A 27141-nucleotide genomic window follows, 5' to 3' on the forward strand; every position below is an offset into this window, starting at 1 on the left:
CTTATCACAAGCTGTGTTTGTTCACTGTGAAAAAGTCACATTAGCATTAAATGAAATTGTCTGCCCCTCCGTGTTCTCAAATCAAGATAGAGAAGGATCATGAAGGTTTAATGCTGCGCCACGAGAGATACCAGCGCGGACGTCTCATGCATATTCATACATTGCACCCAGCCACAAAATGGCCTGATAGTTGGCGATTTAACATTTTTGTGCTGTCGATTTTTCCTCCCTTTTGTCCAAGAGTCATTCACCCCCCCATCCACATTACCATATGAGCACTTCTCTTTTGCAGGACGAGTTGTAGTTTTGAATGACACCATTCATTTTACCAAATAATGTGCTGAATGGGAAAATAAAATCCTAGTGGAATGATATTATTTATGGCGATTCCAATTTTAGAAAGTCTTTTTGTTTTTTATTTAAGAGGTAAAAAAAAATAAGAAATTGTAATATATAATATATACATTTTATATATACTGTATATATATTTTATTTTATTTATTTTTTCATCTCTTCCCATCTCAAGCTCATTTACAATCCTGACTACTTTCCAGACTAACGTACACAATAATAAATCTATTCTCACCATTGCCACCCCTTTGCGGCAGACCAGTCGCATACGGAATCGGTAGACAATATGTTCATGCCATAACGCCAATATCTTCTACTTACCCTTTTGCATCCTTTCTCCGTACCTTCTTACGCACAATAACATAACTTAGACTTTAATCACTTTCATGGGAGTGATATCTGGGTTTCAGTGTTCCTCTCCTAGAGCCAAAGCCAAGATATGCAGCGGCCATGTCTGCTAGAACCTTCACCTACAATATGGCTCTGTCCTTCATCTTCTGATCACTAGTGCAAGTATCTAATCTTGTAGAGAAACTTCTATGCGTTGCTGTAAACTTAATAGAAACCATTGATTTAATTTTTATTTAACAAATCAATAGCTCATATGAAAATAAGCCACGTTGTTATATATCCTATCAAAGAAATCTGCTTCTTCCTCCTAGACTGACCATGAACACTCATTTCAGGAGTAAAAGCTGTGACATCTGTATTGAGTGAAGACAGATTTTTCTCATTACTGAGATAGATGACAGTTGGTGCTTTTAGAACTCTATGGAGGGGGAGGAGCTAGAGTTCTCCGTAGAACTTTATGAGCACCAACTGTCATCTATTATCAGTAATGGGAAAGTCTGTATTCAGTGAACATTTTACCCATGAACTGGCAATTTTCAGAATGAATAATCAGTTTCTCCGATTACGTATATTCTATAGTTCCTTATTTTCACACTATAGATTTATGAATATAATTAAAACCACGGTTACTCTTTCTGTATATTCCAGAGACTACTAGTCTTTTCTGTCTATTTGAAGTTTAGCCTTTTTTCTCCCACTTGATAAATGCCCCTCGCCATTGTTGTGTGGTTATGGAGGAAATGGAGGCTCCTGACCGCCAATCTAGTGAAGGTCCCAACAATGGTCTCTCAGCAACTAAACTATTTAGTAATTTGCCATTCAACATGGAAAAACTGAAGTCGAATCAGAATGGTGCAAGGGTTGGGTGTATACAATTTATCAGAGCAAAGGAAAGAAGTGGAAACTTGTGTCCCCCATTTTATTGTACTGGTAGGATGTGCTGGAAAGTTTGCTTCAACCAGAGCAGTGTGGACTATAACACAACCTGGAAACAATGAAGTGGCATCTAGTGTAGGTACTATTGAGTTGGCAATGCCTATTCTTCTGTGTACCTAGGCTAGGTCCTTGCCTGTAAATCCCCTATGGAAATCAATTGTTTTTCTTTCTGAATGGTTATTGCGCCACTAACTCATACAGGGGCAAAAAATTATATTTTCCAGACTGTTGTAAAGAACAGTAAATGGACCCTGGTTACAAGTGGTGCTATTTCTTGAATAGGTACTTTATTTCTAATTTTAAGTGACCTCTTAACGAACACAAATTTGAAATAGAATTCCTTACAGGATGCGACCCTTTCAAAGATTTTTTTTTGTATTTAATAGCCATTATATGGCTCCCTGTAATCTTACGTCAAGTCGGAGTTGATGGGTTGTCTCCTGAGAAAGACCTGCTTGCCCACCTTGCTCAACCAGAATCCACTTGCCTGGTCTTGAAGTATCTAACACATCGAATATTGTGGTTTTTTTTTTTAAAAATGACAAAAAACATCTTGACTTTTAATTTCTGAGTCTAAAGATCCACAACTTTGAGACGTAAAAAGTTTTCTGATACATCTGAGGTTAGATGTAGATGTTTCATACTGACCACGTCTTGTTTACGAGAGGAACCTGAAAAGGTAAAATGGTGTAATACTCCAAGACTTTTTATAATGCTTCATACACATTCCTTAGTCCTGTACTTTATCTGTCATGGAAAATGAGAAGAAGAAAAAGTCCTAGAAGGAGAAAAGGTTAGAAGAACAAGATTGGAAAATGACCTTTTTTCCCTTGTTTCCCCATATTTTTCCCTTCCTGTTGTTCAAACCCATTTTGTAGAATTATAAAAATTTCCAATAAAAACTATTTTGAACAAAATTGGAGAAGAAGTCAAAAAGTTGGGAGCCTACACAGTGGTTGACTTGGAGAAGACAACAGATTCTACATCGAAAGACATTTTTGGGAGAAATTTTTTAGGTTAGTCTTTGGGGTAAATCCAAAAAGTTAGGAAAAACCAACATGCGGAACGTCATCTCTCATTAACACCGTGATCATTTTGTATTGAAAAACTTTATTTATAATAAAAATAGCATTCACAGACTTGCTTGTCTAGCTACATACATTGTGTTCCGTTTGCCTTTACGGGCAAAAGTCCACAATCGGCTTCAATCAAATCATACATCAACTCCCGAAATGTTAAATAAAGCAACAGCAATGGACAGTGTTGAATCGATCAATGCATAGTATTTAAACAAAGATTGGCCCACAAACCTCTTTTTTTTTTGTCAAGACATAGAAGAACACCATCGATAAGGTAAATGATATGATGACTGAAGGGTGTATACAAGTGCTTAATAATGGAGGTCCACAATGCAGTAACCTAGTCTTAAGTCTCAAAAATGGAAAAAAAAAAAAAAAGTAAAAAAAATTCCAAATCACTCTTATGGATTCTGCTTTCTTGAAAAGAAATTACACTTTTACATACCTGATTCAGTTTACATTAAAATATATCCCCGATTTTTTATTTTTTTCTCTTCATTCTCAGAAATATAAACACTTATCACATTCCTTGCATTTTTTTTTCTGTTTTTATCGTCATAAAGTATCTTTTATACATGGAAAAAAAGGCATTTCGTTATTTTAACAAGCTTGAATAATTACAATTTTAACTCTGTACACACAATGATTGGCCTTTTTTTTTGTACAGTACCATAGCAACAACAGTGATAGACTCGCAATGCTCATTCATGTCAGTATGAAAATATGTTTTGTTTTTTTTTTGTTTTTTTTACATCAATGCACTGTAAAAGCAGCAAAATCAGAGCGATGGCAGACATTTCGGCTCAGCTAGGCAGTAACGCAATATTGTCTTGGACCAAGGATACGCAGCAGACGTGTTGACAGCTGCTGTAAAAGACTTGCGATGGAAAAGAAGAAATCAGATACTTGTTTTTAGACCATGCATTGGGACCTGTATACCTCATCGTTTCCAATGGAAAACCATTTTTCCCCAATTTTTTTGAAATTTTTTTTTTTTTTAGAAAGAAATGAAAATTGTGTATTTAAGGATAGGAGCCAACAGAATATTGTAGCACAATGGACGATTGGCCACCTTATGGTCATGAAGAAGCATGCTTTGATCTTTCTTAAACACTTTGCATTCTTATTACCTATGGCAAGTAGGCTTTGGCAAGTATCCTTAGGGAATTATAATCCCAGAGCTACCTTACAAACCAAAAACACTTAAATGATCATCCTTGTGCGAAGTGTGCTTGTATATGTCCTTCATCGCAATAGTAGTCTCAGGTATCTTCTCATAGTTACCTCCTTAGTCTTCGATCTGGTCTTCTACATTTCAATACATCCCATCACCAGCTTATGTAACCATAACTCATAGTTCAATTACTCATCATCCTTCAAATTAATTAAATCAATAATTTCAGGTAATTAACAGTCAAAAAATGTGTTAATGAAGGCTAGCCCCCCCCCCCCCAAAAAAAAAAAAATAACAGAAAAAAATTGTGGTTTGCTTTCCAGTGCTATGAACATGTTCCACAGAAGAAAATGTCTGAAAATAAAAGTCCATAAATGAACATCGTCAATAAAATAGCTTCTTGAAGAACATGTTATTATCCCTTAGGGGTTTACATTTGGCAAATAAATTAAAAAAAATACATCAAAAATACTTTCTTTAATATACATCAGGCACAACACTCTGTAGTAAGGTTTCATCTGCATAAAACATTTTTTTGGAGCTCTAGGATCGTTAGGTGCTTCGGTAAGACACTATTAAGAATTTGCTGTTCTCAGAGCCTCCTTAGATAAGAGAATGTGACATCAGATGGATCAGATACTGAGATCTGTGTTACATTCCTTATAGGGTCTCCTCCGTTGTGCTGAGGGATGTTTAGAACTTCTTATTGTGTCGTATTTCAGACTGGTATCATCCCGATCCCTGTTACCAGGTTTTTGATCTCGGCTTCTTCTCTCTGGAGACCTCTCCCTTCTCCTCTCAGGAGAGCGATCTCTTCTTCTATCAGGAGATCTTTCCCTTCTTCTATCGGTTGACTTTGCCCTTCTCCTATCAGGAGAACTATCTCTTCTTCGATCAGGTGATCTTCTTGGATCCATAAACCGATCGAGTGACTTTCTTCTTCGATTTGGTGACCCATCCCTCTTTCGTGCAGGTGACCTTTCCCGTGTTCTTCGAGGAGAATCATCTCTCCTTCGTTCATACCGCTCTCTCTCTTTTCTTTCTAATGTATTTTCATTGCTCCTTGCCCCTTCTGTTCTCTTCTCAGGAGACATTTTTTTCTGTCCGTTAACCACCATTTTTTCCCCTTGCCTTGGGTGTCTAGCCTCAGGGGACCTGTCCCTTCGGCTACTTTGTACAGAATTATTTTTAGATGACCCATTCCAAGTGTGATGGTCAGTGTGTTGTCTGTTATAGTCCCTGTTGCCTTTAGGGTCTTTGACATAAGTCCGTTTTTCCTCATGCTGTAATGATTTGTGAGTATTTGGTGGGTAACTGAACTCCAATGGCATGGGATGTCTTTCAGGTGTTAGTGTGTTCATTTTCGAAAGATTTTGTGAGCTGGCTGTGGGGCTGATGCTGTCACTGTTGGGTTCTGGAGAGGAAAAATAAAATTAGTTTTTTCACTTAAGCATGAGAAAGCTCTCCTCTCCTAGGTTAGTGTCTGCAACACACATTTGTTAAAGCGGTCAGTACGCCTATTGATTAACTGAAGCCTGTTAATTTACAGTGACTTTAATTTAGCGCACACATTAGTTAGGTCAAATTTGGTGTCAATCTACCTTTGCGTTATGGCCTGAATGTTTTTCAATTCGTACCAGCTAATAATATGATTGAATATCCCAAAGAAACAGGACATATGCCCTGAAACATACATAATGTTGAAAGTTGTCCTCATTAAAGTAGATGGTCTTAGTGTGATCCTAATGCCACTAACAGATGGACTTTTGATCACTGCCTGGATATTTAAGCATCTTCTATTCTGTTGGCCAATTTGTGATAATTATAAGATAACTCTTCATAGTTGTGAATGTTTTTAGAAAAGTTTTTAACACTTGAGCTTGAACTCCTCAAAAACACCCAACAGATTATGTTTTCAGGACTTCCATAGCACTTCACAAGTGACCTAGGTCTTTTCAGTTCATGAAGAACCACCACAAGTGTTTGCTCTAAAGCCAGGCATATACTTTAGTTTAGCAGACAGAAATCTCTCCCAACTTCCCAATACATGTAAGCACTTAGCATGGGAGAACACGCATCCATTTGCAATGGGCAGAGGGGGGAGAAAGTCACTGCTTGACTCCTTCCTTTCATGAAAACAAAATTATTGAGAGCTGAAACTCCAACTACCAATCCTCCTCTCCCCACACATCATCTATTCGTGGTAGTTGGGAAACCCTTAAATACATCCGATAGTCAGCAAGTTTTGCCAAATCGGAAAGCCTGGGTAACGAATGTGTAATGGGGAATTTAATGGATATCCTTGAAGCATCACCTGTTGGCGGCACCTTAGGTCTGGAGTTGCAGGACACTGGTTTTCCCTGAACACAAAAGGATTGGGAGTTGAAATTCCAACTACCGATCCTTCTCTTGCCTGATAGCATCTATTTGGAGGCCAGTAAATACACTAGTCAGAATGTTATGCCAAAATCGTCAAGCTTGGCTAACTAATGCGTATGGGGACTTAATGGATATCCTCCTTGAATCATCACCCGTTGATGGCACCTTACGTCTGGAGTTGAGTAACATAAGTGTAGACCCACCCATACCTTGATAACATTTATCTCCTCCCGTGTAAGCAACCCTACACCCCTTCCTGATAGTGTTAAGTCGTAGAAATGGCGGTCTTTTAAAGGTACCCTTGATACATAGCCAATGTTGTACATTATGGCCATTCTTTTTATATCACTGGCAGAGAAAACCTAAATCCTTCCACAATGATATACTACTTTAATGTCTACTTGATAATCTACCTTTACATTCGTTAAGAGCACATACAAACCTGACACCACATAACCAGCATCGTTAGTGTTGCCGATTGACGAGCACATGGAAGGACTTTTTTAATTTTTTTTTGTTTGTTTGCTTTTTTCTCTTGAAAAATGTATATCACTTAAGCTTGCAAGCATAATTCTGCAAAGTGGTCGCAATGGAATAACAAGGCCTGCATGTTTAACATCCAAGTAGTGTACTTACACATACAGTTCAGGGAAATGCAAGGTGTTCATGAGTTGCTGTATACACTTAGGTAGTTTTAGCAAAGCACAAGCAATGGGTAATAATTAGGCCACAGCACAGAAACACCTAATAGTGATTTAGCTACAAACCGTAGTTTGATTTTGGCCCATAAGGTAGATGCAAGACTCGCCGAGCTTTTCATTTCTCATACATGCAGCGATATTAGGAGGTATCATCGCTGAGGAAGGTATAGCCCCCGCACCAAGAGAAGAAGTGAAAAACAGAGAGAAAGAAAGAGAAAAAGCAGAAGATTTAGAAACCCTACATACTGAAAGAGGAAAGGAGAGAAAAAAATTATTCAATCTTCATATTTCAGGATGGTTTATTTTGAATTCCGACCAGGTTTGGTTAGATGACATCCAAATAAGGCTGTGAAATCTGCAGTTTCTATAGTGACATTAGGCATCTAGAATGTGAATTTTTTCTTTTTTCTTTTCTTTTTTTTTTTTTTTTTTTTTTTAACAGACAAGACTAGAATAACTATTTTCTTTTCCAAAAAACAGGAAACAGACAAGATGCCAGAGGAAAAAAAAAAACATTTACATTCAACAAAAAAGATAATAATAAAAAAAAAATAGATATATATTATAGATATATACAAGTCCACAGCAGAGACCACAACAGTCAAATTAAAATACAAAAAAGAAAAAGAAAAACTCTTTACAAAATGATACAGCCTCACTGTGAAGCATGTTCCATAGTAAGAGGTAATAAGCTGGAACTTCACATTTGTAATAAATAGGGGCCAAGGAACAAGTTGACCCCATGACGGTTTACACCTGTACTTTTTAGCAGCACAACTTTCAAAGTCTTTGACTTTTCTTTTAAAACAGGAAAAAAAAATAATAATAATTGAAAAAAAAAAACACATTTTTTTCCCATTAAATTGGCTTCCTATCTCTTTTGTCAGTGCAACAGCCGTGTCGTCTAGAGGCGAAACACCTCACAACAGGACAAGTCATACAATGGGTAATTTACAATACAGTGCATTTTAACGGGAAACCAATAAGTATTGGACAGTAAAAATATATACAGAAAATTGATGCAGACAGCATTGCATTCCTATACAATTCATTTGCGGCTAATTTTTTGCTTTTCCCCTTCGTATAGTCCTAAATTGGCTAACGATGATATGTTGATGCTGTGGACCTTGTTCGTTTGCCATCAATAATTCTGCTCTTGAATTTTTTTTCAATTTTTTTTTCATGGTGTAATAAAAAAAATAAAAATAATAATAATAATACATTACTTGCTAAGAAACAGTTCAGCTTAACGGAATTTTTCAAAAATCTTCGGAATTGACAACAATTTATTAAAGGGGAAGCATCACTTTTCCAAACCTAGAGTGGCCAATAACGTTGGCGGGTTCCAACAATCTAATGTACATTGGGTCGAGGCTCTTTCTTGACTATCAGAGAGGTGAGCAGAAATGACGATCGGGCGTGCTAGATATTAACAAGTTTATGGTTCAGAGGAGAAGAATGGAGGTATCACTTAAAGGGAATCTGTCACCCCATTTTTCGCCTATAAGCTGCGGCCACCACCATCAGGGGTTTTCCTACAGCATTCTGTAATGCTGTAGATAAGCCACCGATGTAACCTGAAAGATAAGAAGAACAAGTTAGATTATACTCACCCAGGGGCGGTCCTTGTGCGGTCCTGGCGTCACGGTCCGGGTCCAGCGCCTCCCATCTTCATATGATGACGTCTTCTTCTTTGCTTCCTGTTGCGGCTCCGGCGCAGGCGTACTTTATCTGCACTGTTGACCTTGGGAAAGGTCAGATAAACAGCAGATAAGCAGATAAAGTATGCCTGCGCAGGAGCCGTGACACGAAGCAAGAAAGAGGACGTCATCGCATGAAGATGGGAGGCACCAGACCCGGACCGCGATGCCCATCGGACCGGACCGCACCGGGAACGCCCCTGGGTGAGTATAATCTAACTTGTTTTTCTCATCTTTCAGGTTACGGGGGCTTATCTACAGCATTACAGAATGTAGATAAGCCCCTGATAGCGGTGGCCGCAGCTTATAGGTGAAAAATGGGGTGACAGATTTCCTTTAAGCGCTGCTGAAATCAAAAAAATAAATGAAATTAAAACCTTTATTTAAAAAGGTTTAAAAGTCAACGTGTTTCGAGGTCACGCAGGACCCCTTCATCAGGACAATCCTCCCTTCAAGTTTATGGATGTAGCTTGTCTCTCTCTTCACATGATCAGTTTATTGACGGGACTCATGCCAGCAGCCTACCGTATGCCAGCATCTGCTTTTGATGAACCGGCGTGGCGCAACTTTACGTGAGCGTCACACCGCAATGGTGACGTCATCGCGCTCTAGCTAATGAAAAGCGAAGCTGCAGATTTTGGCAAGTAGGAGGTGGTATGCCGAACTACTTTCCAGAGGCCACAGAGTACTGACTTGGCCACTGGACCCCGATTGTGCAAATTGATTTACTCATCTCTACATGTTAGGGCAAAAATTTGGGGGAATATTTATCAAAACGTTAGAAAGTCTGGCGTTGACCATGAGAAGTCAAGTTGTTGGAGTTTTAGGGGTTATGGATGGGCCAGATGTTGCCCATCTAAGAATACTGTGGGAAAATTATCTGGGTATTTTTTATAGAAATTTTGTAGTTACTTGCACTTTTTCTTACATTTTCTTACAAAACAGACAACGAGAAGACAAGGGATAAACCGTGAGCCGGTTGGGAAAATGAGAATACACTGCTTTGGTAAAACACACAGAGGTTCAATAAATGTCCAACAGCCATTCATCTCCACCACCCCATAGACATGCACGCCTGGTTCGATTGTGCATGCATGCTTTTGTAATGGAGAAAAGGACACCTCTAGTGACAGCCTATCTCCCTTAAAGGTGTTGTCTTCTACTTGGAGAACCCCTCCTTAAATGCCCGAATAAAATAAGAGAAGCTGCACCAGCAATGTTGGCGGCACCACTCTTTTGACACTTTTATGTCACGTGGGCATTGAACCAATCCGCGGCTGTTGCTCATCATTATTCCGTCAGAGTTGATGTCCGCTCTGTCTAAATAGTAAAGGAAGTAGCCGGTCAGCGACCACTGATTGACAGCAAAGCATATACTCTGGTGCAAGAGGCGAGTATATGCTTTCCTTATTTTATTTGGGCATTAAAATTGGACAAGAAAAGTATTGGACAAGTCCTTTAAAACAAAGGATAGGGCATGTTGAAATTCAACATGCCTCTTTTCTCCATGACACCTGTCTAAGGAATGTTGGCGGAACATCTATTACAAATTAAATGTTTGGTCGGTGTCACCAAAATTGGCCGAGTTAATCCAATGCGTTAGGCCACCACTAATGGGGTTATCCATCCCCCATTCTTCTCCAGGATAATATTGTCTCTAGTTATCCTAGTCTTGTCCACAAAGTATTGCCGAGTTACTATGTGATACTATAGTAGACCCCACACCTACGTGTAAAATCTGCACTTTGTGGTGGCATTCCGCTTTGGCTTATTGAAGGGGTCATAATGGGCATACCCTCTCTATTACCTTCTCGGACATATGGAAGGTTTTGTACAAAGATGATGACTTACTTTACTACATACATTAAACCACTGCTTCTTGATCTTTCTTCACCTGAGGCCTCGCCAGCAAGGAGATGGTCATGCCTGGACACCACAATTGGTTGCAATCTAGGGCAACATTTTGAATCCTCTCAGTTGACCTTCAGTCTATTGTGTGGCTAAACCAAAGACTCCAAACCACTTCCCTGACAACTAAAGAGATGCCTCAAGTGTTTGAGAACATCTGAAAAATATTACCCCTCCAATACCACTATTAACATGCTGAGCCAAACAGGGATAGTATATCCATGGAAGACAAAGAGGCTGCCAGATACCATCAAATACACCAGTACTTAGGATAGGCAACTTTATAGAACACAATCAGACATCACTGATCCCCGTAGACATTAGATTGTTGGAAGATCCTGTATTATAGAGATTTTTTCCCCCCATAAATCAATAGTACATGCGAGAATAACTTTTGTAATATATCTTATTGGAGAAGTCTGCTTCTTTCTCTTCCTGGGATGATGTTGCACTCTAAAAATTCACATTTCCGGGGTTAAATCAGTCTTCGATGAAGGCAGACTTTCCCATTATTTCGACAGGACATGAGAGTTGGTGCTCAAAGTTTTGTGGAAATCTGGAACTGTGGTTCAAGTCAGTCTAGTAGCAAAATGTCAGTGTCGGCCTCTAACTCCTCCCATCTCCATAGAATTTTAAAAGCACCAACTGTCAGCTTCTAGCTCAGTAATGGGAAAATCTGTCTTCACGAACACAGATTTTACCCATGAAATGCGACTGAATAATCAGTCCAGAAAGAGAAAGAAGCTGATGTATCTCTTACTATATATGACAAAGCGTCCTGTTATTGAATTTTTAAATAAATTTAAAACTATAGTTAGTCTTTAAAATCTATTGCATGTAAAGTAGCTTATTTAAGCGGGGGTGGGGCTGGCTAAAATATTCTTTAAAGGGAAGTCTGCCCATACGATCATTACTTTATCTCACATATGAGAAAGGGGTTCAGACATTAAAAACCCCCACAATAAATTAATAAATAAATAAAAAGGGGTCTTTTTCATTCGAATTGAAAAGGGCAGAGCTGCAATACCAAACAGTCTATGAACAAGAGTGGCGCTATATTTTTTTGGAGGAGGGCCAAAAATTTTTTACATAAAAGATGACCCCTTTTATTGTTGCATTACAGACAATCCCTTTATGCTTTGGTTCAACTTTAATTTTATATTAAAAATATATTAATAGACGGCGATTATTTTTGTTGCAATTGCTGCAAGACTATAAAATGGGATGCTTCCTCTTTAGATGTAAAAAACATAAGTAAATTTAAAAAATTATAAAATTTGTAATTAGTCACAAGACTAAGATGCTAAAATTTCCAGCCGCAATGCAGCCTGTATCAGCATATTGCATGGAGGAGATGGATCCATGCAGAGAAGAATCTACTGGATCCCATACAGACAGCTATTAGCAATTGTAACGTGCAGATTATGATGGTTCGTAACAAGTAATATGCACTCATGGTGGAAAAAAAAATAAAAAATTGGGATGAAATGAGTTCAGATCAGCTTTCATAGAAACCTCAAAGACCTTTGGTTGGGAAAAGCCTTATATATAAATATATATATATGGCCCTATCAACAATTCTCTTAAATAGGAATATTTTACAATATATTTAATACAGTCTTGACGTAAAATAGAATTACGTTCTGAATATCCAGTTCCCTGATAGCATTTTTTTTTTTTTTTCCTTTAAATAAAATTTATTTTTTTGTTTAATTTTTTTCATTTAAGCTTTTCACAAATAAAATCTTTCTCTTATCTGGTTAAACACTGCTTGGAAAAAGCAGAAAATTGACAATTCACATACTTTATGCAACAGCGCAGGCAAATTAGGAAGGAGTTCAACGTTTGAAATTCCCAGTAAGAATTTCAATTTTTGTTGTTGTTGTTGTCCTTTGTGTGGTTTTTTTTGTTTGTTTTTTTTGCTGTTTGTTTTTTTTAAATGGCGGATTCCTTATTTGTTACAAAAGGATGAAAACAGTTTGGCACAGTTCAACACAGTTGAGTTTTAACAAATAGATAAGGTTTTGCATTAAGTTTCTCCTTCATCAAAGATGCTACGTTGGGTTTTTGTTTTTTGATTTGTTATTTTTTTTTTTTCCTACTGAGCCCCAAGTCCACAGAAGCAAGAAGAGGTTGAGGAGAGCGGAAAAAAATCAGTACAAGCGAAGCAATTAACCATATTTTTCGCAAAAGTTGGTAAGACACTGGTGATTAAAAGAAAAAAAGAAAAAAAGGTATTTCCTGCTCCAGATTCTTGACAGAGAGAGATCATTCATGGAGTGATGGTAGGGAGCAAAGGAATGTTTTCAGAGTTTGACCCACCATATTCCGGCACTGAACCGTCCCCACGTTTCAGACTCAGACGTACTCGCCGGCCACCATTTTTTATCAGTTCAATTGCCCGAGCATGCTTCATGTTCTTTGTGCTCTCCCCATTTATTTCCAGAATTTCGTCACCAACCTAGAAGTCAAGAACATTTTTGTATTTCAATTACAGGAAAAAAGCGATTAAAAAACAATTTAAACTCCATATTATCTACTAACCACCAATGGATTGCCCAACGGATTACTTGTCCTTTACGGATTTCAGGTCCAAATTGGAAACAGCAGAAAAACTTTCCAATCTGTCGCTGTACTTGGCATTTTACTTTCAACTTTTGTTTTTAAACTATATAGTTCACTTGGAAGTGGTGGTCTCATATGCTTAAATGGTTAAAAACAACTTACCAATTTACCGCTTTCTGAAAATTCTCTCTCGCTCTCAAAAATGGAGGAATTTTTAATTTTATAGTTTATTGATTGATACCGGGTTCCTCGGGCAATCTAGTAATGGTGGTCAGTTTTGCGAGGCAAGGAACATTGTGATTACAAGCTCTTTACTATAGAGCTTCCAAGCGCTGCTCTGAAGGTGCCCCTGTACTACTTTGATGCTGCAGAGGTAATACTGCCTATGTGTGCAGTAAGGGAGAGTCTTCCTTTCAGGCTAGAGGCGCGACCATGCCGCCGGCCTAAACTGTCAATCAGCAGCAGCGCGCACCGCCCCCAGGAAGCTGGGAGACTTGGGAGTAATTTCTAAGTTTCAAGGTGTGTGTCCAGCCATAAGTTTCCTAACCCAAGCGCAACACTCTCATTGGCATATAAGAGCCTGTTGAGTTTGGATCTGGAGACTTGTGGACAGTCCAGAAATTTCAGTCTGTTCAAGGACAATAAAACTTGGATGTGTAAAAGTCGACCATAGCTTAGGACTCCCATACATATTACACTAATGTTGGCCTAAACCACTGATGTAGGTGGGCTCTGTCTCCAGTCTCTCCCCCAAGAGATGGTGTCATGAAAAACAGAGAATTCAGCAGGTCGAATTTTGGACAACTATCCCTTTTGCTCTCAATGAGTTAAGCCACCAAAGGAGGAGTCTGGCAACAGATCGGTTTCACAGAAGAGTAGAGTGAGTGCTGCTGGCTGAATGACCAATCGGCTGAACAACCATTATCTATTGTGTATGGGGCTCTTTGGACTTACATCAGAGGCCCCAAGGGATGAGCAAAAAACGGTCTCATTTGGTGTCAACTTTGGAGCCAATCATTTGCCCATAGGGACTTTTTATTGTTTTAATTGCAAATAACCACTTAGACCTTACTAATGAGAGATCTACATGATACAAGGTTTAAGATACAATTAAACATCTAACTGAGCATTAAGCTCTCACCCAGTTGTCTGTTTTACGCTATCAGTGGTCTATTGCTGAATAATTACAAAAATCTGTCAGAAGCATCTCCTTGGCAACAGACTACAAAGTATCACTTTTTACAGAATTCCGAGACAGTGATGGTTCTGTAGTCTGTTGCCATGGAAGCAGCTAAAAAGATGCTGACTTAATTTGTCTTATTGTTGAAATATATTAACAATGTATTCAACTTAGAGATGTTGTAACATCGTAACAGATTATGAAAAAATATTTTCTAAGACAAAAAGAGGACCTGTTGCCAAAAGTGGCCAATTTTTACTCTTATTTTATTCCCGCTGCTCCCCTGAGTATTTCGCTTTTCACTCTGTTTTTAACTCTGCCATACTGTTCTAAAGAAATGAGCTTTTTTTATTTTGTCTTAATTTCTATGGTCTTTTCAAGGTGGCATGGCTCACAGGATCCTCTGGGGTGTGTCTTTAGGATGATCTTAATTATTACTCCATAAGCACCGCCCCCTTGAAAAAGATCATAGAAATTAGCACTGAATAAAAAGGACCCTATCTCTGGAACCGTATGGTGGATTGAAAAAAAAAAAAGGAATAGTCAGAGGATCAGAGGGAATAAAATAGGAGCAAAAACTAGGCAATTCTGACTCACTGAGTTCTAGTACTGCAAATCAAGAGCTGCTAATACAGTAGCAGGTCTGCAGTAAGGGGCTTTTTTATGTGCCCCAATAGGGCACATGGATAGGAATTGTTCAATCTGTAAAACATATTTATTTCCATATATTCTGATAAAATGTAAAAATCTGATAACACAGTGAGATATTGAATAACATGCAGACACTATTTTTAACAACTATATCCTTTTAATTATGAGAAAATCTAGGAAAGTTAAATACCTTTGTATATTTAAAAAGTAGCCAAATCTAAGCAATTGTTAACAAAAATAGAGTTGGAAAACGGCTTTGAATGCTACATTTTAGCTGAAATATGAGTGCAAGGGGTGTAATTGTAAATGTATACGTACCCTCATCTTCCCACATCTCTCCGCTGGTCCATCCTCTGCAAGACGCAGAACATAAAGGTCCATGTTATACTCCCGGCCTCCTCGTAGGCTGAACCCAAATCCTTTTGCTCCTCGGTCAAGTTCTACTGCGTAGAAGTCTTGTTCTGACTGCAAAAATATAAAAGGGAAATAAATGATTAGCATGCTGTAAGGTTAATATATCCATCACATTGGCTCAGTGGTTAGCACTGCAGCCTTACAGCACTGGGGTCTTGGGTTCAAATTCCGCCAAGAATCAGTGAGAAGTTACAGAAAGGAAGTTCCAGCATCTAGAGTGCTGCCAGAATGCCAAAGACAGGAAACAAAGTGAATGGCAATTTACAAAGCATGAGTGAAAATCTAGAAAGTTCTAAACATATTACACTGATATGTGCACAAAAAAAGTTTTAACTTGCTGGGGTTGAGGACAGCAAGACCATACTATTCTATAGGTTTTATTGGGGAAGTATGCTTTAAAATTAATTTTTGTGATCGTTTCCCTTTAACAACACTTACAAGGATGCTAGTGAGAGGCTAAGAATAGGGTCCACACTTATCGTTGGCAGAGGTGTAATCTGCCCCTATGTTTGCCACCTTAATGACAATTTATTACGTAAACCAGGACCAATTTTAGGCTTAGGTGCCTTAAGAAAGATTTCAGATTGAGTTCCATGCTGGTTACACTTACCCCTTTAAGTTACATTATCAGATGTATTATTATTTAATACCTGCCGAATTGAAGCAGTCTCAATAGTTTCATGGTGTAATTGGAATGGCAGCTTGGTACGACAATACTATCCCTTTATATACCACTATCGGTTTATATCAGCAGTAAGAATATTTTCCAGCCTCGATACAAGTATAATATCTGTCATATCCGATTTTGTTCGATGCTCATTAAAGTGAGTTACGGCCGTTTATCTGCGAGCTTGAAAGGCTGCTTGGATTAGGCGAGCATTGCATCAACACAATATCTGTCTCCCAAACCTGATGAATGAGCTATGAAAAATTCCATAACCAAACAGTTTTGGGGAAAATATACTCCATGCCTGATGTACTGCGAGCTACTGAAACATATTTTTCAATTATTTTCTTTGTTGCTAAAGGGTAGGGATTATCAGGATGCTGCAACCGTATGGTGAAAGCAGAAAGGAAATCAGAGTGGCTCAGAACATTTCTGCATCTCGTGTTTTACATTTACTGAGAGTCTAAATATTATTTCTACTTTTTTTCTATACATTTAATATTCATTTTGAGCAGATTCACTCGATTTGGCAGGCAGATTAAATTAGGTATGACTAAAGTTTGCTCAAATTGAAAGAATCACCACTGCCATATATTGCATGAATAAAGAAAATGTCAGAATTCAAAATTACAGTGACTTTAAAAATTTGGCGCCCAAACAGGGACTTGGGATTATTTTTGTGGGTTGGGTTAAAATAATGAAAAAAACAAACAAACAAAAACCCATATTATACTCGCCTAACCTAGGTCCCCTTCCTTGACTTCTTACACTTATGTCTCTGCAGCTCCCCAGCTCTCTGTGCAGGTTATCAGTTTTTCTGGCACTGTGACCCATGCGGTCAAGTGGGAATGGTGCATGTCATTGATGTCAATGACATGTATTGCACCACCCCCAACGTGACCCACTTGAGCCACATTGCCAAAAGAACCAAAGACCTACACAGAGGACAGAGAAACTGCAGAATCGGCGGTGTAAGAAGTCAACGGAAGGCTTAGGAAAGGTGAGTATAATATGATGTTTTGGGTTTTTTTCCATGTTAACCTAACCCACAAAATAATCCAACTACCTGGCCATCATTTTGCTGGATCAGCGTGAATTAACCACCCCCCCAAAAAAACAAATTTTCAGATTCCACATTAATATTTTTTCAAAAGATTAAAAGTTTTTAAAAAGTTTTCTTACCTGTGTAGCGGGTGGAGTTTTAAATTCAAACTGTGGCTCTTGCTTTGGTTTTGTATTGTTCCTATAGTTAAAGAAAAACAAAACAATGTAACCCTGCAGCAAATAAACCCGCCAACCTCTGCTGAAGACGGACATTTATGACAAAGTCTTACTTTGTTTCCTGGGCTATTGTCTGAGGCGTGTGCGTGGTCGTAATTGTGGCGATTTTTTCGGCGTTGGTCAATAATGAAGCGTTAGAGGATTCTGCAAGAATGAAAGATGTTTCAGAGTCGGGAAGAATGTTGCATAGATTTATTTAATAATGCTCTGTAAGTGCAGTATAATTATGCCACTTATTTTGCATAATGCGCCTATTAATGATCTGGAAAAGGAAAAATCTTGCCAAAATATTTTTTTTTTCGCTTCTGCGATTGAACAAGTGCAAAATAAATAAATAAATTAATGTTCCTTGTTAGGTCAGCTGTCTACATTTAATCTAATGCTGTAATGCAATTAATGACCAGTCAGCCACTTTATTTTGTGATTCAAATATTTGGTGTATTGACTTTAATATTAAAGGGGAGGTCATTTGGAATAACCCTGTCCATATGCCTTCTAATGTTAGTCTGATCCAAGAGCCACTGCAAAGAGACGGTTTAGTTTTGGAAGAGATTATATGAGCGAATTGATTCGATGCAAATTGAGTTTGTGCTGAATATTTTAAGGCATTTCCTCAACCGGGCAAATTTGAACAACTTGCAATTTGCTTCGTGTGAATCACCTAAAATGACCTTCACCATTTTACAAATTGCAATAGATTGGATAAGCTAGGCAGGTTTCCCAGAATTCCTTGCAGCTAACCCATGGTTTAGCAAAATCAATCAGGAAGGACTATCAAAACCTCTATAAAAGCTGTAGAACTGAATGCAGCAGCCAGTTGAATCTGGATAGTGAGAGAATGTCACAGCTCATAACTTAGCCATAGACAGAAAGCCACAAAACACTGAATAAACAGTACAGATAGTGTGTGACAGGACAGCAGTGATAAACAATTTACCCCGGCTATATACATTGAAGTCATCTTGACATTACTAAAACTGTTTCTGTTAAAGAGCTCGAAAGGAATTAGATACAGTCCTATGAGTTCTGACAGTATTACACATCATTTCCAAGATATTACAGATTTTGCTGTCAATCAATTAGTTGGGAATCAAAAATTGGGGAAAAATTCAGCAAAGATGGCAAATTCAAATCGCAAAAAATTCACTCATCTCTAATGAGGCAAACGGTCTTATATGTTAGACTAAGATCGGATCGCAAGCCATCAGCTCTCCCGACCCGAGCGTGACAGCTCCGATTTATACCAACGTCTAATTGTGCCCTAATAGTTATCCAATCATATAAATAGGTGCCATGCAATACCAAATTTCTCCAGCAGTGGCCACTGCAGAATAAAAGTGTGGCCACTCGCAGCTTATTTGGCGATAACAGCTGATCATTATGATTGTAGCTGCTGGATCGCTAGCGAGTCCTTAAAAAAACAAAGGGGGTTGTTGGAGGCGGCCATTGGAGCAACTTTGAGGACCATTAAGACTCATGTAAGCTCGACCATACCTTCACGAGATAGTACATTTTTTCTGTATTGCCCCTTATAATTGCATACCATCCCTTTTCTCTCCAATAGGGGGCAGCATTTTGACTTTATCCATGAGATTTTGCTTTTTTTTTTTTTTTTTTTTATATCATTGACCAACATGAAAAATAGCAATAATTGGTACAGCAGCTACTTGACCATACGTTCCAACAAATGAAACCACTGAAGCCTGTTACATTATGCAATTCCTATTTTCTGCAGACTTTTTTCACTACACGCATCAACAAATTGGTAGCAGAAAGTACAAAAAGGCAAAGTGCATTAGACATATTTTGTAATTTGCGCGATATGCTGTGAAAAGGCCCGAAGATATTTTATCTATTAAACAAGATGAGGGTCATTACACAGAACCATCGACTGTATCCTATTTAAAGCATCACATGAGTAACCGGCTCCATAAAACATTGGATCTGCTCCTCTCTCCAATACAGCTTGTTCCTATAATTAAGTTCTATAATATCCTTTAACCAGAAATATTAATCCAACGGGCAATGACGCTTTAATATGACTCTTGTCTCTATATCTACCACGGACGCAAGATAAATATTCTTTGGTCTTTTTTTCTTGATATTCAGCTTTAAATGCAATTATTACATAGGAAGATTTATCATTTTTAACCTGCCGGCATGTAAAGGAGTTTTCTCAACAGATTTAGAACTTTAGATTCAGCAACGAATTTACAGAGTGACATGGACCCCAATATATCTGGCTCATATACACTATTAAGGCCATAAAGACAGGAGGTGACTTCGCAAGATGAACCCCTTTAAGAAAATTCTATCATGAAGGTGTTCATTATAGTTTATTTTTTAATTAAAAGTTTGATCGTAAAAAAAAAAAAAAAAATTACTCTTTCAGGTCATTTTGAGAGTCCTCCACTCAGAACCACCATGTATTTTTTGAAGTCGTAATACAAGGAGCATCTTTTTTTCCTCTCTGGAGGACCCAGCACGATCCTACGGTACATGGATAGCCCACTGGTTCCAACAACCACAATGTAATTCCTTTTTTCACCTGCGGAGGCACTGCAGGGAAATGAAATACACAAACACAGGACAACTATCTACTTTTCACTCTTTCAATATAATGGGGTGATACAAGCGGCTATGCACTTTATAAGCTTTTCGGCAGCTTTACCTTTACCCATGGGGTAAATCTACGTATGTAAAGGAGTTGCCTCATCAAATACTGCCCATTTTAGCAGCAACAATGAACTGTGTCTAAGTCACTCTGCATAAGGTTAATATTCACTACTAAGGCCATACGGATTAGTGGGTGACTTCACAAGATGACCCCCTTTATGGAAATTCTACAATGAAGTTGTTCATTATAATTTATTTTTTTAATTAAAGTAGTTTGATCTTAAAAAAACCCAAAAAACTCTATAAGAGCATTTGGGGTTAATTTAGTGAAGTCCTCAGTTTAGAACCACCATGAATTAGCTGAAGCCTTAATACAAGAAGCCATTTCTCTCTCTGGAGGACCCAGCATAATCATGCGCTAAATGGACAACCCACGGATTTCAACAGCCACAATGTAGTTCCTTTTATCACCTGCGGAGGCACTGCAGGGGAATGAAATACTAGTTGCCAGGCTGTGATCAGACAGGTCTTAGCAGAAACTACGAATTAGCCACAGTCTATGGGATAATTCATAAACTACTTTAACGATCACTTTGCCATGGTGATTTTTCAATCATGGATCTATAAAACACTACGGATAAAAAAAAACATACAGGTCCAAAACAATATTGAAGTGTCTACCAATCCATTTTTTTTTTGCATATTCAATTATCAATCGTCTTTTCTCCAGCCACTTCTCCATGTAAAACTTTCTCTCTGAAACAAGAGAACTAATATTTTAACAGCCATGCGCTTTTAACTAATACACGACGCATTCCGGCTCCAGCATTCTGCCGAGATGTAAAAAGCTTTTATAGAGATTTTAAGAGATGAAGAACGGGAAAAAAAACCACTTATTCCCCTCAGATATAAAGAAAAACATAAAAATAAATAAAAATGAAAAGCTCTTGAAATTGAATAGCAGAACAATTCAGAACACTGTGTGTTGCTAGGAACTGGTGAAGGTTACTTAATAATTGCTCTACACAAATAATATTATTTGGCCTAGATAAGTAAATGAATGGTAATGTGGTCCTTTCACCATCATCTACTTCAAAATTTACACTTGTGTCTAATATTAAAAGTAATATCACAGCTAATTAACTATTAACCCGGATTATGGATGCTCTAATGAACGCCTCTATCAGAATTGCCTGAATGTCAAATGTGAGTGGTCTCTTATCCATCCCCTCAGCTCCGAAAAATCTCTCTGGTGTTACTTATTACATGGTCCAATAATAACAAAACCAAATGATATTTAATCAAATCATCTTGACTAAGATCAAGAAATGTCTTGGATGTCCATGTGTCCCAAACTGTGGGAAAAAAACCCTCAAAACAAACTGGGGAGTGGGGGATTTTTTTTATGTCCCCGATGACTTTAATAATGGGAGCATGTAGACCCAATGTAACACAACATCCAAGAATGGTTAGATGCGCATAGCCATTTTACCAACCCAACGTTTTGGGGAAAAAATTCCCACTTCCATCCAGCAATTCAAGCTGGATTAAGGGAGGCGGTCTAACTATTACTTCTGGGATCTATCGGGAACTATCTTTCCTGATTTCCTCATACACATGCAGGATCCACAAGAGTAAACCACTGTGATGGTGGTTTAACTATAAAGGCAACAAAAGTAACTGGTTTTGGAAGTCAAAATTCCTGACCCTTTTCTCACCCTACACCATCTGGAGAATTGGGCTGCCACCTTGCACATTAGACAGTTGGCCATTAGTGATGAGCAAGTGTACTCGTTGCTCAGGTGGTCTCTGAGTATTTGTTAGTGTTCGGAGATTTAGTTTTCATCACCTCAGCTGAATGATTTACAGCTATTACCCAGCCTGAGTACATGTGGGGGTTGCCTGGTTGCTAGGGAATCCGCACATGTAATCAAGCTGACTAGTAGCTGTAAATCTTTCAGCTGTGGCAAGGAAAACTAAATCTCCGAGCAGTCATAAATACTCGGAGACCACCCGAGCGTGCTCAGGAAAACCCAAGCAACGAGTACACTCGCTCATCACTATTGGCCAGTACCGATGTTGTCGCAGAAGGGTTGGTGATCGTACTCTCATGTGTGTATGGTGGCCTTAACAGGGTTGTGCACTACTCGGACAACCCTGTCATAAGTGCGAAAGCCTCCGATGTGAGATAAAAACACCCTATACTCATTTCCCATATCGACAGCAATCCAGTGATGTTAGTGCTGGGTCTTTTGGGGCTCACGTGTCATTGTTATGTCACGAGAACCTTGCAGACAATGTTTTGTGAGCCCCAGGAGTTCCATCATTGACGTGACAAGCTTTGGTTAGCTGCAGTGATCACGTCAACAACTCAAAACTTATCAGTAGAGTTGAACAAATATGTTCGGAATCGGTCGCCAAATCTGAATTTGGCATATTTGTGCCATATTGGTACCCTATTCGTGCCGAATTTATGTTTGATGATCGGCTCCGAACATATTCGGTCAATTCTACTCTCATTGACTCCAATGACATTCGGCTATGTTTGGCGAATATTGCAAAAACAATATTCGCCGCCTATCGTATTCGGACCTCCATGAAACCAGGCCTCTTCAAACTCTTTGACAGATATTCATGGTCAAGACTGAAAATCTATTTTGAAAGACCCTTTTTACAATACTTTAATGGCATATAGGTACAAAGAAAATTCAATAGTTACCATCCCCAGGAATGATGCGGAGAGTTACAGTGTTTCCAGCTTCTTTGATTAAGTTGACGATGTCTGAATGCGACTTGTTGGTGATTGAACATCCATTAACGGCCAGTATCCGGTCTCCGACTTTGAGCTTGCCACATCGGTCTGCTGGGCTTCCTTCTATTATCCGACCTATTTTATGGGGCATGGCCACACATGCATTTCCGGCTTTTTTTTTTATTTATTTATTTTTTTTTTAATGTCACAATTTTTGTTAAAAGTGACAAGACATCGAAGGGTATAGAAGAGAAAGATTGAGAAAAGGAAACAGAAGGTTGAGGGTTAATAATGCATTAAGCAAACGCTATTAGATGAGCTGTGCTGCTCACGTGAACAAAAACATTGGCAAGACAACCAGCTCGGTGGCATATTGAGAAAAAAAATGGCGAAGCTGCTGAATTTCGCATATTTGTTTATATTGCTGAGAGCAAATGTAAATCCTAGATGTGGACCCATCGTCAGTATTCTTCAGAATGACTTTATAGAACTGCGAAAAGCCAACTGGCCCTTGCTATAGGATCCTATTTTAAATACCGCTCCTTGTACCTTGGATATAAATAATTTTCTGAACGTCTAGAAATTGTGATTTATGGCGATGTAGGACTTGTAAGAGTCCCTGATGCCTACTGGCTTTAGTGAAACTGTATGGAGGGTATTTAGGAGAACCAGTTTCAGATGATGGCCATCAAAAATTCAATTTCTCCATAAGTCGGACAAAATGATGGAAGCCAGACAAGTGACATAGCGCTGCAATCAGGGTCTCTGACTCTACATCATCCTGTTATCATATTAGGTAGCAAAACTCTAGAGACAGAGTCCCCTTAAGGTTAGATAAATGAAGCAGAACATTAGCTTGATAGTGGAATATACTCCTTTGGTCTACCGGCTGTGGCAAAGATAGAAATATGACCGCTCCAGCATCAAAACTATGGTGAGATCATGTTATCTCGCTACTGAGTCCAACATGGGTGAAATTACCATATTTACTTATGGGCACTGCATGAGGGACCCTGACCTTAGTCAGCTACAGGTGTCCTTAACGTGGATCTGCCACCAGATTTCATATTACATACTGCAAAAATTCTGAAAAAGATCGTAGACCTGATGGGTTCACTGTCCTCACTCTGAAAATTCCAATTCACAATTAAAATATAATCCTTTGTGAAAGTTTAAACTCAGTTGCTGCTCAACTAGTCTGATTGACAGCTCCTCAGTGTCCCTCCTCCTTGCTGATGCTGAATCGCCACCAAGTTAGCCTCATTGACCTTCCTCCCTGCTGATGCGGAATTTCCACCAAACTAGCTTCATGGACAGTTTCACAGTGACCCTCCTCCTCATTGATGCCGACTCTCCACCAACCTAGCCTTACTGTCAGTTGCTCCGTTTTTTTATCTCCCTGCTGAGATCTCACACTACTTTGTACAAGCTGCAGCTGTTAGACAGGCTGTGCGGGCAAAGACTGAAAACCCATTGAGTCATGAGCTCCCTTATCCTTTCGCTGGACTCATAAAATGCTCATCTTAGTGTCAGGATTATGCAGCCATGGAGCCAGTCTGGCATAGATTTTCAGAGTAAATATATCAGCCTCGTTAGGTCTAGGGAATCTATGTAATAATGTATGCAGCTTATATTGTGAAATCTAGTGAGAGATCCATTTTGAATTGGGTATTTCAACAGGGAACATTTACGGTACATCCCTACGATATTGTGACTCAAGCTTGCACTTTTGAGTCCGGTGGCCCTCAAGGTAGAGTTGAAACGCCGGCATTTGAGCTGTAGTTTACTTAATCCATAAATGTAATTTGTTATCCTAAACCAAGTGTCTATTGGCTCTAATGGTTGGTAAGAGGCCAAACACTTCAGTTCTTTGGGGCTCAAGCTACTCTCAGTCCTCGGCTGGTCGAAGATCAATTTTTTTATTAGCGATTTCATAGAAGTTCTTGGCTGCCTATTTAATACCGTATTCGAGAGAAACCAGCCGGTGCATTTACTAGGAGCGGAGGAGTGTGACTTGGCACTTCCTTCTTCACCAATTCTCATCAACTTTTTGGCAGGATTCTAGTTAGCCGAGCCTCCGGTATCTGCTGCCAGTGAAAGAACCAAGAAAGCAGAAGAAAGTCCTTTTGTAATGTTCACCATTGAATTCTGAAGAATAATGAGATGATCCATCCCAATCGCATAAAAAATAAGCAAAGAAAAAAAATATGGAAAAAAGTTTTTCATACGCCAAAAAAGCCGGTAATGTAAGCAGAATATTCAAGAGGATAAACGAGGTTAGTACAATAGTAGGATGGCAAAAACTTAGAAAGAGTATTACTATGGTTGGCTCATTTGCCTCCATACCACTTCCCTCTCTCTGTTCTGGACCCGGTACCCCCATAACAATACAGGTTAGTGATCCGCTTGTAATTGCCAATGTTCTTTTCACCATTAGATGAGAATGATAATCATTAAATGAATGTAAAAAAAAAAAATCATTCCCCACCTCCCCCCTCCACCGCAGACGTTCAGCCAGTTAAACCACAGGAATTGTGTTTACCATGGAGAGAAGCACGTCAAGCAGAAGCCAATAGACACCTGACACAGGGACACCGTGCAAGACAAAGGGTAGAGGCAAGAAAGCAAAATGTGCACCACTACTAAGGCAAACACCGAAGCCCAGAAGAAACGCACGTCTACTTTTTAGCGTTCGTTCTGGCCTAAGAGGTGGGAAATGAGCAAACAATAAAGCCAAAAGTATTCATTAGCCAGGCAGCCGTTGTGTGGCATTACATAGGAAAACAGCCTCTAGTGTTCAATATTATTCATTATTTATTGTGATTGACCAAAAACTGGCCACCACAATGGCAGATGGCAAATGTGACTATGTCATCATTCTCCTAAACTCTAAAAGGTTATTCCCAAGATATTAAAGAAGTTTTCCCACTTTTAGTAAAATGGAACCCAAAAACTCTAAAATAACAAACAGGACAGTTACTCACCATTCCCGGGTCCAGTGTGAGCTCCCTGACGCCGCTCAGGTCTTGGTGTTTAGGCTGCAGTACTGAGGTCACGTCAACAGGAAGCATCACTGCTGCAGACAATCACTGAGCTCAGCGGCTTGTGCCTTCTATTTGAGCTCAGTGTTCGGCTGCAGCAGTGATGCGCATTGTCAAAGTGATATCACCACAGCAACCAAGAACCACAGCAGCGAAGAGGACCCGAGGAGGGCGAGTACCATCTCAGTTTCTTATTTTAGAGCAGTGTTTCCCGAACTCCAGTCCTCATGGCCCCAAAAGGTCATTTTCTCTCACCTGTGCAATACTAAGGAAATCATAAAAACCTGATGTGTTGGGGCCGTGAGAAGGGGTTTGAAGATCAACATTTTAGAGCATTTGGGGACCATTTTACTAAAAATAGGAAATCCCTTAAAGGTATCCCCATCAGTATAATCGGGGATAACTTACCGATCACTGGTGATCTGACTGCTAAGACCCCCCCGAGACCTCGACATTGGTTCTCTGGAACCCGGTAGTCCAATCCTGAATGCAGTGGAGGTTCATATCCTCAAACTCCGCTTCATTTATTGTCTATGAGACTGCCAACACAGCCAAGTAAGGGGGATAACTTACTATTTTGGGAATAACCCTTTAAAAGATTGTCTCAAATTCTAAAAAAGGGTCTGATTTTATTCTGGAAACAACGCCATTCTTGACTATGGTCTGTGTGTGGTACTGCAGTTCTGCTCTTTTCAGGGGAAGAGAGACAATACCACCCATAGACATGAACGGTGATGCCTCAGGAATAAGAAAAAGCAAACCATTTTTTTCCCCCAAATATCAAAAATGACCATTCGGGAAGAAAGACATTTTTATTTTTATTTTATTACATTTTAGTATTATTATTTATTTTATTTTTTTTAGCAAATTCCTCGATGTTGCCCAGATATTCGGTAAAAAAAAATATAAAAATAAAATAAGAGTTAAAAACTATTTTTGAAATGAAAATAAAATCACTACTCATGATAATTAAGTGTCTGGGGTTCGGAGGTACACAAGGTACTACATTATTTTTAATTATCTAGTACACTTTTTATTAACCGAATCGCTCATGCTACAAGCAGTAATTTACAGATGGCAAAGAGCAGCCGGAGCGGGAAAAATATTCCCTGTAACTTCACAGCCAGCGGCACATAAACCGGCAACGCACTGCTAATATGTGTCAGCGTATAGACCGCTATCAGTGATATATTGACCGGCTCCAGGTTTCTGCTGGGAGTTTGTTTTCCCCACAGTTGCTATTTACTAGCCCTTTGTAGAAGGAGTTATTGAGTTTATTGGGTTGTTGCAGGTTGGTTAAAGCCAGGATATAATTTGTTTTATACAAAAAAAAAAAATATGGCGGACTATTGACCGGCTCCAGGGTACATCCGGGAATTTGTTTTCCCCGCAGCT

At 38.9% G+C, this 27141-nt stretch overlaps 1 protein-coding gene across 9 annotated transcripts in view; it reads right to left on the reverse strand.

Moving 5' to 3' along the window:
* Positions 1 to 630: 630 nt before the first annotated feature.
* MAGI1 (membrane associated guanylate kinase, WW and PDZ domain containing 1) overlaps positions 631 to 27141 on the reverse strand; it is a 446025-nt gene continuing 419514 nt past the window's right edge. For 5 of the 9 annotated variants that reach the window (XM_077275973.1, XM_077275972.1, XM_077275975.1 and 2 more), the window contains 6 exons: positions 22673 to 22876; positions 17391 to 17481; positions 17239 to 17299; positions 15294 to 15440; positions 12902 to 13040; positions 631 to 5305 (listed from right to left, as the gene is read on the reverse strand). In XM_077275973.1, the coding sequence (XP_077132088.1) occupies positions 4524 to 5305; positions 12902 to 13040; positions 15294 to 15440; positions 17239 to 17299; positions 17391 to 17481; positions 22673 to 22876 (1424 nt within the window). In that variant the 3' untranslated portion in view covers positions 631 to 4523. Of the gene's footprint in view, positions 5306 to 7037; positions 7127 to 8961; positions 13041 to 15293; positions 15441 to 17238; positions 17300 to 17390; positions 17482 to 22672; positions 22877 to 27141 lie in introns of those variants that run through there. The other 4 variants (XM_077275976.1, XM_077275974.1, XM_077275980.1 and 1 more) reach the window with 4 other exon arrangements.

The sequence above is a fragment of the Ranitomeya variabilis genome, chromosome 8 (genome assembly GCF_051348905.1).
Source record: "Ranitomeya variabilis isolate aRanVar5 chromosome 8, aRanVar5.hap1, whole genome shotgun sequence".
Taxonomy (NCBI): domain Eukaryota; kingdom Metazoa; phylum Chordata; class Amphibia; order Anura; family Dendrobatidae; genus Ranitomeya; species Ranitomeya variabilis.